The sequence below is a fragment of the Pholis gunnellus genome, assembly GCF_910591455.1.
Source record: "Pholis gunnellus genome assembly, chromosome: 6".
Taxonomy (NCBI): Eukaryota; Metazoa; Chordata; class Actinopteri; order Perciformes; family Pholidae; genus Pholis; species Pholis gunnellus.
In genome coordinates this window covers 21014011-21026094 of record NC_136532.1, presented here as the reverse complement: position 1 = coordinate 21026094, position 12084 = coordinate 21014011, and the positions used below count along the sequence as shown (strand labels likewise).

The 12084-nt window shown below is 40.8% G+C and overlaps 1 protein-coding gene across 1 annotated transcript in view; it reads left to right on the top strand.

Annotated features, from left to right (window-relative positions):
- The window catches only part of citb (citron rho-interacting serine/threonine kinase b), a gene marked incomplete at both ends in the record, with an annotated part of 40257 nt that overhangs the window by 1816 nt on the left and 26357 nt on the right, over positions 1-12084 (top strand). Inside the window, 6 exons of the mRNA XM_079160777.1 lie at positions 4488-4631; positions 5235-5354; positions 9515-9685; positions 9866-9919; positions 10080-10133; positions 10981-11121. Of these exons, the coding sequence (XP_079016903.1) occupies positions 4488-4631; positions 5235-5354; positions 9515-9685; positions 9866-9919; positions 10080-10133; positions 10981-11121 (684 nt within the window). The remainder of the gene's footprint in view (positions 1-4487; positions 4632-5234; positions 5355-9514; positions 9686-9865; positions 9920-10079; positions 10134-10980; positions 11122-12084) is intronic.

Below are 12084 nucleotides of genomic sequence, written 5' to 3'. Positions count from 1 at the left end.
CCGTCAACACGACCACTACAGATGGTTAATGCATCAGCGCCGGAGCATTCAGGTGCAGGTCTGTGACTTTGGTGGCCAAAGTTTTTTTAGTGCCATATTTAACCCACCCTGTTATGCAGGACAATTTCTGTGCATCAGCATTGTCATTGGAGAGTTGAGGAATAATTAGTCATTAGTGCCAATTAGTGATTAAAGGCTAATTGTGGCTTTAGTTTACTGGGTTAACACCCCTTCTATTGCAACACATTCCACTGGATACTGGTGAACTGCAGAGGAGTGCGATTGCCAATACCATTTTTTTAACCATTTTTCTTTTTTCACTATACCTATGATGTGCCAAAAATGTATAGCTCTTTAATATCAAGCACAGATTCTTTGGATGAGGTTGCATTTACGGATTGGCCAAGGTTAACCTTCGCTAATCTTTAATGCCTGTGGCGGTTAACAGGAAGCCAAGTTGCTGGAAAACCATGTTTGCATGACTGAGGTATTATTCATTTATTGTTGTCATGACAATAGGCACAAAATATCTCTTGAGAGGATGGGATGAAAGATTAAACTAGAGCAGATGGTAAAAGGACTGTGAGCTTGTTTTTAGAGAATAATCTGTGCCACTACAGTGTTGCTACAGGTCTGTGGTTGACTGCTGCCTACAGCCCATACAGATGTGGAGCCCATACAGATGTAGAGCTCATGCAGATGTAGAGCTCATGCAGATGTAGAGCCCATACAGATGTGGAGCCCATACAGATGTAGAGCAACACCATGACTGGGATGCAACTTCTCTCCACTCTCCTCCTCTTCAACTACTCTGACTCACAGACCGGCACACATTATTCAACCAACAGAAACGAGCTCCTCGACCGAGTTGGAAGCCGATGTTGCTCTAAATGTTACTGTTCTGTTGCTGATGAGCTCTCCTAAACATGGAACATTTCTGCTTCCTGGAATGAAACATGCATACGTTACATTTCAATAACATTAATATGGAAATGTTCAACAAACACAGACAGGCTAGCTCAGTGGTCAAACTGTCGTTCCTGTAGTTGTAATGAGCTTTTAAAAGTTATTCGTAATTGCTTTCAGGGAGATAATTATTGCAGAGGAGGGGCCCAGCTGCACAGTCTGTTAGCTCAGCTCATTATGGGCAGTCAGCAAGCACTTGAGTCTGAGAGGAAGACAGCCAGATCTGAGTCCCATCTGGTGCCTCATAGGATGGCACCATGTTACCACCAACTTTACCAGTGGCTGGCTGCTGTGGAAATTGTCCACATTGTTAAGTATACAACACTAAATCATGCAGTGTTGTTTGTGCCTCAGCACATATAGATGGATGAGATTCATTAGTGGGTTTGGAGCTCTGAGGAGCAACCAGGAAACATTAACCAGGGGAAAAAAGGCTTCCGTGAAAATCTTTGGGAGATTTCCACCAGCAAGGTTAAAACCATTTCAATGATTCAAGGATAATATATTGCCATTATGCAACATGAGGTTGCACAATAAAATACAGTTGTAGCCCATTTGCTACACAACAAAAACATTACAGACAACACAAAACGGTTGTACATTCCGGAATTTTCAATTTGCGTCAGGAAGAATGTAACAACAAAACAATTTTCTGGGCAGAGAATGTGGCCTACATCCTAACATAATGTGACATCAGGGAAACGTTTGAGCACCAAGCATCATTGATGTAAACACAGAGTCCGCCTCCTCTTGTCCCGCCGCAGTCCTGTGCTCTGTCCTGCAGCTTGATCCGGGATGCCCTGATGGAGCCGGGTCTCTGTAAATATGTGGCCAAAAAAGTCACTGACCTCCCGTTGCTAGGTTAGCCTGAATATTCCTGCGAGTGAACATTAGCCAGGAGCAGACTGGGTGATGGAATAGCCTTAGGTCCTAGCTGGGTTAGCTTAGCTTCCATCTCTGCTCTCCTCCCTCTTCTTCTTTGGCAGTCGACTTTGCTTTTGGTGGCGTTTGGTCCAGCAGGTTCCGGCTGAGTGTTCGGCTGTGGGCGGTGATCGTATCAAGGTCTGCTCCTCAGACACCATACGTACTCCAACTACCTTAATGCCACCTGGTTTCAGAGCATCAAATACGAACAGGACATTTCCACATCTCCTCTAAACCAGACAGCCATTGATGTAATGTGCCTACAGGCTGAAGAGCAGCCAGTTGCTTGAGGAGACTAACCTCAGCTAACACTTTGCTCATGCCATCGTCACTCATGACAAACCACCTGCTCCTGCCTCATGTCATGTCGATGAAACTGGAGTACCGGGCAGCAGGATTCTGATGCAGCTTGGGCACATTCTGTGTGGCCTGCTGTGTTACTGAACAACTCACCCCTCAAATGACCCTTGAAGAATAATGATTACATCAGTGACATTTCTGGGCAAATATTAGCAACCACCAGAGACTCACAATATCCGTTGTTCATCTGCAATGTCTGCTTAGCTTTGTTTTTTTGACACAAATGCTACTGCATGTGATCATCCGGGCAGCAATGTGATGGATCTAGAGACAAATAGAATACACAATAGAGCACAGTCCAAAAAACGGAAACAGGCAATGTTACAACAGACAATATATATGACAATTTACAATCATGCAAAAGTAAAACCACAAAGCAATCCACTAGAATCCTCATGCTAGTTGAGCATGTTACTGTAGGGAGGAGTGGGTGGTGAGCCTCTGCTTTTAATAGACATTCTCCCTCTGTTGCTCATTCTTCTGCCTACCTCTTGATCACAAAAGCTGCCAAATATATCCAGCGGTGGTAAAAGAGGCTGTTGTGTGAACACAAGCAGGCTATTTATAGACTCTGTTAAGCTAGAATATGAGTCCATATTTGGTCTGCACTGTATGGATCTCCTGTAAACAACATATTGTATCTGCTTGTTATCTGTGGGATCATGTTGCTGTATACAAGTCTTCAAGTCTATAAGTCTTCAGTACTTGATTGCTAATTGCTCTTCTTGGTATCAGAGACAATTTTACCCTCCAGGGTAACGTTTTATACGAAGGTAAGGTTCTTGTAATATGTGTTAGTTAACAGGTAATAAGGCCCTGACAAGTCCTTAATAGATGCTTATTAATATTATTATGTGTTAATATACTCTTATTAACATATGTTAATATGCATCTTATAAGTACTCAAGAGAGCCTTATTACCTATTAACTAATGTTTATTACAAGGATCTTAATATAAAGCGTTACCCAATTTGGTTTTGAAATGTATTTGATGAAGGCGCATTGACTGAATATATCTTGCTTTGACTGTAATGCTCTGTGCTCCAGGGTCTTGATATTTCTTGTTTAATAGGTAAACATTTAGATTCTATGCGTCCTCTCACTTTTATGAGTGTCAGAACATGGAATGTTTATTATTCCAATTGATTGAAAAAGTCTAATCTATACAGTATGATTATTATAAGCGGTAAATGTTTTACATAAGAGCATTGAGTCAGCCCTTCAGATTTCACAAGAGGTTGTGCATAAAGACTGTTTGCCATCATGTTTCTCTCCCTGTTCCCCATCTCCCATCCTCTCTCCACGCTCTCCTCTCCTACAGATTAGTGACTACACATCCATCAACTCTCTAGATAAGACTGTCTCCTTTGGAAAAGCCTCATTAAAAACACAAAACAGCCAGACTTGCTGGACACATGTCACAGGTATTACTCTTCACATGGTAAGAGTTTGTTTCCAGAACAAGCTAAAATCAGCCTTTTGTTTGTCAGTTTGCCTCTACACTGTAGCTGAGCTGGAGTGTGTGTGTGTTTACTTATTATAGTAGTCCACGTCACTCTCTGACTTTTTGTGAAAACAGGGCCGTCCTTGTTGCATGAATCTGTTTCATTTGTACAGGCTTAGAGTTAGAGAATACAGTACTTTGTTACTTCCATCTGTTTGTAATCCATCATTGACCATATGTTATTAGCATATAGCTATTCAGCATCTGTCTCTTAAATGTGTTGGAAATTGGAAATCTAGTTTCTTAGCGAGGTTGGATTCCAGTACAATGTTACCATTGCTTTTACTGGCTCCAGCCCCATGCTGGGGCGCCGTGTTGTTGTGAGCTTGTGTCTGCGTACTGACTGTGTGTTAGTTCTACCATACACTAAGTGCTGCGACTGCGTATCTGTGGCTGTGCTGCCAGTCCTGCTGTTTTCCTGGTTTCCAATGCTCCTAATGCTCCTCAGGCCCTGTAATGCTGTAATGGCACATCTAATTGTATCATCAATCGCTACCAATGACATGTGCCACCAAACAAGTGCAGTCTTATGCACTTGCACACACAAACAAATACAAGTACATTGTTACTAATATTGTTAATATTTTAGACAGAAGACATCCTTAAAGCTACACTGTCAAGGGACGCTGAAAAAAAGAAACATTTACCTTCTTACATCCATGGGCCCCAGATTCATTAAATGATACTAAACTGTCAGAGAAAAGTCCGGTCAATGCTACGTTCCTGTTTCCAGGTTGAGCAGGAGATTTCACTTGTCCAGAGGAAGATGTCTGACCTTGAGTCGGTGCTGCAGCAGAAGGATGTAGAGTTGAAGGCCTCAGAGACCCAGAGGACCATCCTGGAACAGGACCTGGCAACCTACATCACAGAATGCACTGTGAGTAGCCCTGTAGCCACTACAGGGGACACACATGGACTGTTGTACTTGTGCCAAATATGCGCGTGCGCGCGCGTGTGTGTGTGTGTGTGTGTGTGTGTGTGTGTTTTACATTTCTGTGTGCATACAAGGATAGTAGTGGTGCTTGGAGATGTTGCCTAAAAAAAAAAAATCTTTGATTTCACATCACATCTAATTTACAATTTCAATCTTTTTTTATTTTTTATTAATAGGCCTACAAAAGGCAAAGGATTTGTTTACTTTCATCAAACTTAAAAAAAAAATAGATAAAAGATGCTTGTTGAACACATACAAAGATAAATGCAATAAAAGTGGTGAAGGTCTTGATTTATGAAAAACAAAAAAAGATGCCGGTTGAGAAGTAAATGTATTGTATCCCAAAGAATAGAGTTTAATTAGCGCTCACATTCTTCTCATTTGGGAAACTATGAGAAAATGCAAATGTTATACCGCTAATGTTACGTGGTGTTGTGCAACTCACAGTGCCACACACTTCTCTCACTTGGCTGCATGCCTCTGTTTTAGCTGGGTGTACCCAACAAACTTATCCACTGACTGAACATTTGTATGTCTTGGTTTCAGAGTCTAAAGCACAGTTTGGAGCAGGCTCGTATGGAGGTGTCACAGGAGGACGATAAAGCTCTGCAGCTCCTGCATGACATCCGGGAGCAGAGCAACAAGCTCCAAGAGATCAAAGAGCAGGTAGGGCGGCATCTTGGGTGTCATTAAATCAGTGGGTTGAAACTCCTAATAATGTGGACTCAAAACTGAAATCACTCATCGACTATCTAACATCAGTCACTTCAGATTTCATTCAGGTTTTGTTCATTGTGCTATTCCTGAAACAAATGAAATGATCTCTGTTTAGTGGTTTGAACTCAGTACTTCTTCACTATTTGCAGTGATGGGTTTACTAGATTGTAGGCTATGTAATGCATGAAGCAGAAAAGCCAAAAGAATGATCTTTTAGTAAAGAAGCAGGTTAGCAGTATTTCATAATGGCAGTCAGATGGAGCAGGTCAAGTCACCAAGGCTGAGTGTGGGGTGCGAGTGTTAATTAGACAGACACATGAGTGCAGTCAGTATAACACCTACAGCATGTTCATAAATGCCTCATATGACAGTACCCTAGTTAGGTAACTTGTTGTTGTGATCGCTGCCATAATGATGCAGGTCATCGCCCGTGTTTCTTTGAAAATGGTTTGTATATTATGTGGCTGTGAAGATTTAAAATGTTTGAGGAGTTTGACGGGGGAAAGATTGACTTTACAATTCATTGATGAATAAACTTGAACTTAAATGTATTGTTTATTCAGTCATTGCACTAGTTAATTAAACAATAGTCCTCTGTATAACGTGTAAAGGCTGTGTCTGCTGGGTCAACTCAGTGTGAATCCCTCTGGAATCAGGAATGCTAATAATGGAGAAAGAGACAGGGGAGCTACACGCAGCCCGTAATTACTGAAATCAGATGTGATGAGTGAGTGTGAGTGTTGGTGTGTATACGTATATTTCTGCGTGTGTGGCAGCACCATATGACCGAGTGTTGCCAACTGTGAGAATTAAGCTGTCACAAGATTGACAGTTTAGGACATAACAGATAGAGAGCATGAAGAATCATCTTCCTGGCATTATGCACCATTTTATTTTATTTTTTATTTTTTTTTAAAAAGGTAATGGAAAGGCAACCTGTTTTTCTCGGCCTACACTAGTGCCGGTTACCAAGCACTGAATACATTGTGCGATGGTTGCTATGGTGATGAGAGCCATATACCTACGAGTGTTGAGAGCACTGATGCAGTGGGCAGGCTGTCGTGATGAGGTGCTGGGGCCTCACATTGTTTAAGAAACAGAACATCACCTAATATACCTAAATAATTAAATCATCTACGTAAAAGGAATGCTCCCTGTCCTGAAGAGAACCGTTGTTCATCTCTTCTATTAATAAACTCCTCTGGTGAGGAAGATGATCTGCTTTTAATAACATGTACTGTGCATGCAATTTACTAGCACCAATTGATCTTAACTCGGTAACAATTGGGTTGGAGTTATGCATTGCATGTATACAATACTTTATTAAAAGGAGGGTGTTGCATGCAATTCAAAAGGACCTTGGATTTGCTCCTTGGCAAGAGAAGCCAGATGAAATGGTCCGGGCAGAAGCCCCCTTGCTGCCCCCCTTTAGAGGTGTAGTTGGGCGCGCATTTGAACATTGAAACAGGTACTTGCTGTTTTTCATTCCTCCTATTCATTTAGACTTACACTGGGATCACAGTATGAAGGGATCTTTTAATGGCCAGTACGCACCGGAGGAATGATTTCAGCAAGCAGAAACTTCAATTTCAACGTTCATATGAGCACCTGACTATTGTTTTAAGGCAAAAAAAAAAATGTGGAACCTATTCAGGTTATACCTGAAACAAACTACGGTTTGAAGACAAATGTGTTTATACCTGTTCCAAATGGTTACATTCGTAGGTTGGGTCAAAAGGCCTGCCTATACATCCCACTGCCGCCCTGAGCTCGCTCCTCTGGCCGCATGTCTTCGCTGTCTTGATGCAACAAATTGTTCAAATGGGGATAAGGAGGAACACTTTCAGACAGTCTCTCCTCGAATGCCTCGATGGTGTTGCACTGACAGAAATAGTTGCGTGAAAAAGGAAAAAAAGAGAGCTCGACTGAGAACGTCAAGTCCTGTCTTCTTTGTCCCCCCCCTTCCCCAGTTTCACTGTGAGAAAGGGGTGTCAGACCCTGTTAGACTATCCGCCTTGCTGCTCATTTTAAGCATACTGAGGCCTTTGGGGATCCCTAGGGAGGAGCTGGAGGAAGTGTCGGATACTTGTCCTCAGCAATATTACTATTTTAATGTTAATTTTAGCATGTTACTGTGTAGAGCAGAGCCTGATAAGCTGAGTATGAGTTTTCTTTCACGCTGCTTACGGCCTCACACAGCAACAATGTCTACAGACTGATTAGATTGCTGGTTTGACGTTTTTGACATGCATTGCTACCAAAGCGACTGCCAGTCTATGTCTCCTGTCCAGGGGTTCTCCAAATATACTGTGTGTCAAGATTTGTTTGCCAGTGAGCTGTCTTCAGGCACAAGTTAAAGTTGAACACTGTCAGAGAGATATTCATAACACACCTCATCAGACTGTGTGAGCGCCTCATAACTGGATGTGCATCACTGGCCGCAGTCAAAAAAGCAAAGCAAACCATCTATAGATAAATTATGATTAAAAGAAAAAGACTCACATTTATGAGCATAGTTTGCTGCTAATGCATTTTATGTGGCTCTGTGTTCCCACTGGTGCCTCTCAGCTGGCTATTTATTTACTAAAGCTAAATCTAGCATTTCATCTTGAAAAGCATCTGTCTCCTACGCTTCGTCATATGACTGCAGTGTTTATTATTGTCATGCAGACACCATGCAGTGTTGGATCAACAAACAGGAGAGATTTGAGATGGATTCATTTTTCTAAAAAAAGAAATCTGTGCCAAAGCTAATAAGACCTGCAAATATATGCAAAGAGACAATTTCACAAAGAATAACTATGGAAAACTACACTGTTTCTGTCTTGGTAGTGTGAACACAAAAGGATTAGAAGGTAATTTAACGGTCCCTGAATATATGTGTTCGTATTAGCCCCAAGACAGTGGATATACCGATGATTACTGATTTTAAGATCTCCGGAAGGTATTAATTAAATCTGTAAATCTGATAACCTGAGTGAACCATGGACAGAACATTCGTTGTACAAATGATTCTTTGTAATAAAAGAATATCGTGATTGAAAGCTGAATTCCACTTTCTTCAATTTCGATATACCGAGTCATTGTTTTGCTGAAGAATTACCAACATTTGAAAATGAAAGTTAGTATCCAGGAGATCCACTCAATTCTAATTGATGGGAGCTGTCAACCAAAATAATCAGTGTTTTTTCTGACCTGACCCTCAGAAGTCAATTCCCATTCATAAGGAAGGCTAACATGGGAGACAGTTTACTTCAGTGATTCATTCACGGTTATTTATGTAACCTCCCGTTCCACTTCAGCTAAACTATTTTAGTTTTCATCACGTCGGATGTTGTTCACTTGTCCTAATCTGTGTCGGTGGAGCATCAGTTTCTTGGATGCAGAAGGATGCTACTTTTTATTACCCTGACAGACTGATGAAGAGGGTGAAATTGGATCTGTTAGGCTGTGACTAAATACTCTTAAACAGACATGTGCTTTAAGTGACTCTGACTGATTCATTTTTTCTCTACACTTCCCTTTCTTTGTTCATTGCCTTTTTATATTAGTGTGGTTATACTTGATACCATTTTTGGAGTGTCTCTGTACTCCCTGAGAGAACATATTTGACATATAATGGCTCTTACACAAGCTTTTTAATTACATCCGTCGAACCTCGTCATCATGTGGAGTTTGAAAGTGCTTCTGTACAAGCAGCACTTTTAAAATACATCTCTTATGAATTAGTTTGTTCTCATAAATGATGCAGTGGCTTCTAACAAGTTTATGTCGAACAACATTGGCTCTGCTGAAGAAGTCACTTTCTCTAAATTTGATGCACTGGCAGAGGGGCACTTTTAATGGCTGCTAAAGAAAAATGTAAATGTTAATTATGAATAAAGTGCTTACAAGTAGCCCCTACTAAGTGGAATTTCCTTTGAAATGACCGTTCTTAATGTTATTGCTCCTTTTGTGTATGTGGAACTATTGCTGCTCTCCTGTCCAGTCCTCTCATCCTCACTCTTCTCATCTCCTCTCCTCCTCCCCTCCCCTCCTCTTCCGTCTCCTGGCCTCTTTGTCCTCGCTCCTCTTATTTGGGGGTTTCTGTGTATTGTCTTTTTGTGCAGGAATATCATGCCCAGCTGGAGGAGATGCAAGTTTCCATACGACAGCTGGAGGAGGACCTGTCTGCCGCCCGACGCCGCAGCGACCTGTATGAGTCTGAGCTGAAAGATTCTCGGCAGAACAGCGAGGAATTGAAGAGGAAGGCTGCGGACTACCAGCTTAGGATGCAGAAGGTCTACACTGTTAATTATGCTGAAATTTGCTTAGAAAGAGGTTATCACGGTGTAACTCGATGTAACAATATAATACAATCATATTTAACTCACCTGTGGTCATTATGAAGTTTCTACGTTACTGTCGACTTGCCATGATCATTAGCAGGAGGGATCTCAGAGTTACTTTTATCTTCACAGGTCAAAGAGCAAGGCAAAGCAGATACAGAGGAGACAATCACCAAGATAGAGAAGGTAGGAAATGAAGTTCATTTAATTGTAATTGGATTCTGTCATTACTGAGGATGGCGAAATATGTCTCGATAAGGACACTGACAAGTTCAAGTGACATTGACAAAGGATGAATCTCTTGTTATCTTTACGTATCACAATGACTACATGTTTTCTTTTTTAGACCAGTGCTGAGCAGCAGACCAAGATCCAGGATCTTCAAGAGAAGCTTGCCAAGGTAGAATAGCTGTGCTGGGAAGATTAATGAATAATTTATATGAGCCTGTGCTCCCAAATGCAAGAGATGTAACAGCATTTTACCCTTTCAGATGAGTCTATTAACGTCTTCTTTACCCTCCCTGACCTCATTCTTTCTCTCTCTCTGTCTCTCTCTTAAACTGTGGTCTATAGTCAGATTTGGTCTTTGGCCCGGGAACTATTACGCTGTCTATTTAAAACTAGAGTTACTGCTTAATTATCAGCAATCAACAGATCATTTAGTCTTAATGGTCTTTTCCTAGAAATGAATATTTAAAAGTGCCATCTTTTCTGCAGAGAGCACACGAGGTTGTGGTGCTGATATTCAGGGCTGACTGAGCCCATATTAGGAATAGATCTGCTCAATGCAAACTAGTTTACGAAATAATAATGGGACTTTTTTCTTAAAATAACTCAGCGTAGTTTGATTTTATATAAGCATTAAACAGCAAATAGCCACCAAACTTCAGGTTGTCAATTATTCCTTATACACATAAAGGTTATATATCCAGTTAACAGTTAAATATCCAGTGCATTGTTACCTAGTGTCAGCAGTGTTGCTTGGTGTACTAAGCAGACGACGCAGCTGCATATCATGCATTATTATACACACTTATTATACTGGTACATGTTCATATGTTGTTTTTTTTAAGTTGAATATTGATATAGCTAATAATCCTTCTACAGTGGCATGTTACATCAGAAACTGGACATGAGATTTTGTAAATTAGACAAGGTTAATACAAACCTTCTATTACATTTGACTCTGTGTTACTAGCATGTACAAACACATACTGTTTGAGTGATATTTTTCCTCTGACATTTAGTCGTTAAAGGCCAGTGCTGAGGCTACAGATCTCCTTCAGAGTATGAGATTGGCCAAAGAGCGCATGGAGCGAGATCTGGAGAGGCTACAGCACAAAGAAGACTCCAGTGACAGCCTGCGTAGACGCCTACGTGAGACTGAGGTACTCACACACACACACACACAAACCTCTGTTATCATGCACGTAGTGCACATACACACAGTTTAGCATGTATATATATATATATATACATATATATACATGTATACATGCCTGTTTCTTCTCGTTATTCTGTGTATCTTGTCAGTCTTCTTCTTTGCAGCATCACGGACTTCATTGTTTAAAGTGTTGCATGAATAAATCTGGCTTGGGTGTCTGCTAAGCACAAATAATCCATATGCTCTCTTGTAAACATGTTGTTTTCGCACCTTCTGAGGAACACTTGTGCTGTGATGGCATGATAGCATGTCAGATGCCCTGAATGTTTGACACGGTTAATCAGAGTTTGAAGAGCAAATCCAACTGTGTTCATGTGGTTTCTGTAAGGCTCACAGACTAAAACTAAACCAAAGGGTCTTTAAGCTAGTTTTCCGGATTGTCCGTCTGCCCCATGAACGAGATATTTTAGGAACACCTTCATTGAATATCTTCAAATTTGGCAAAAACATCCATTTATACTCAATGATGAACTGATTAGAATTTGGTTGTCAAAAGTCAAGCTCAATGTGACCATACATCCATCTAATTTTTGTGAAAGCAATGAACAATCAGATGTTTTATGAAGTTACATATGCATACAACTTGTTGTTATGAGTTCTTCTTAAACTGCACTTCACATCAAGCACTAGACATGTAAATTTGGTAATTAGCATTGGTTAATTTGGACGGGAGACTCGGAGGAAAGAAAATACTCACATGGTCAAATTTAAACAGCTCCGAAGACCTCTCACATCATCTCACATGAATGCTAATGGGCTCTTTGGAACCATTGTGAGGAACTTGGAATAATGAGATATAAACATTGGAGAGGTGCATCACTAACAAGCCGAATGGATGCGGCTGCTACATAATATCATCAATTCTTCCTTGAAGTGGTAATCATAAGTCTTATTAGCATTTTTAGAA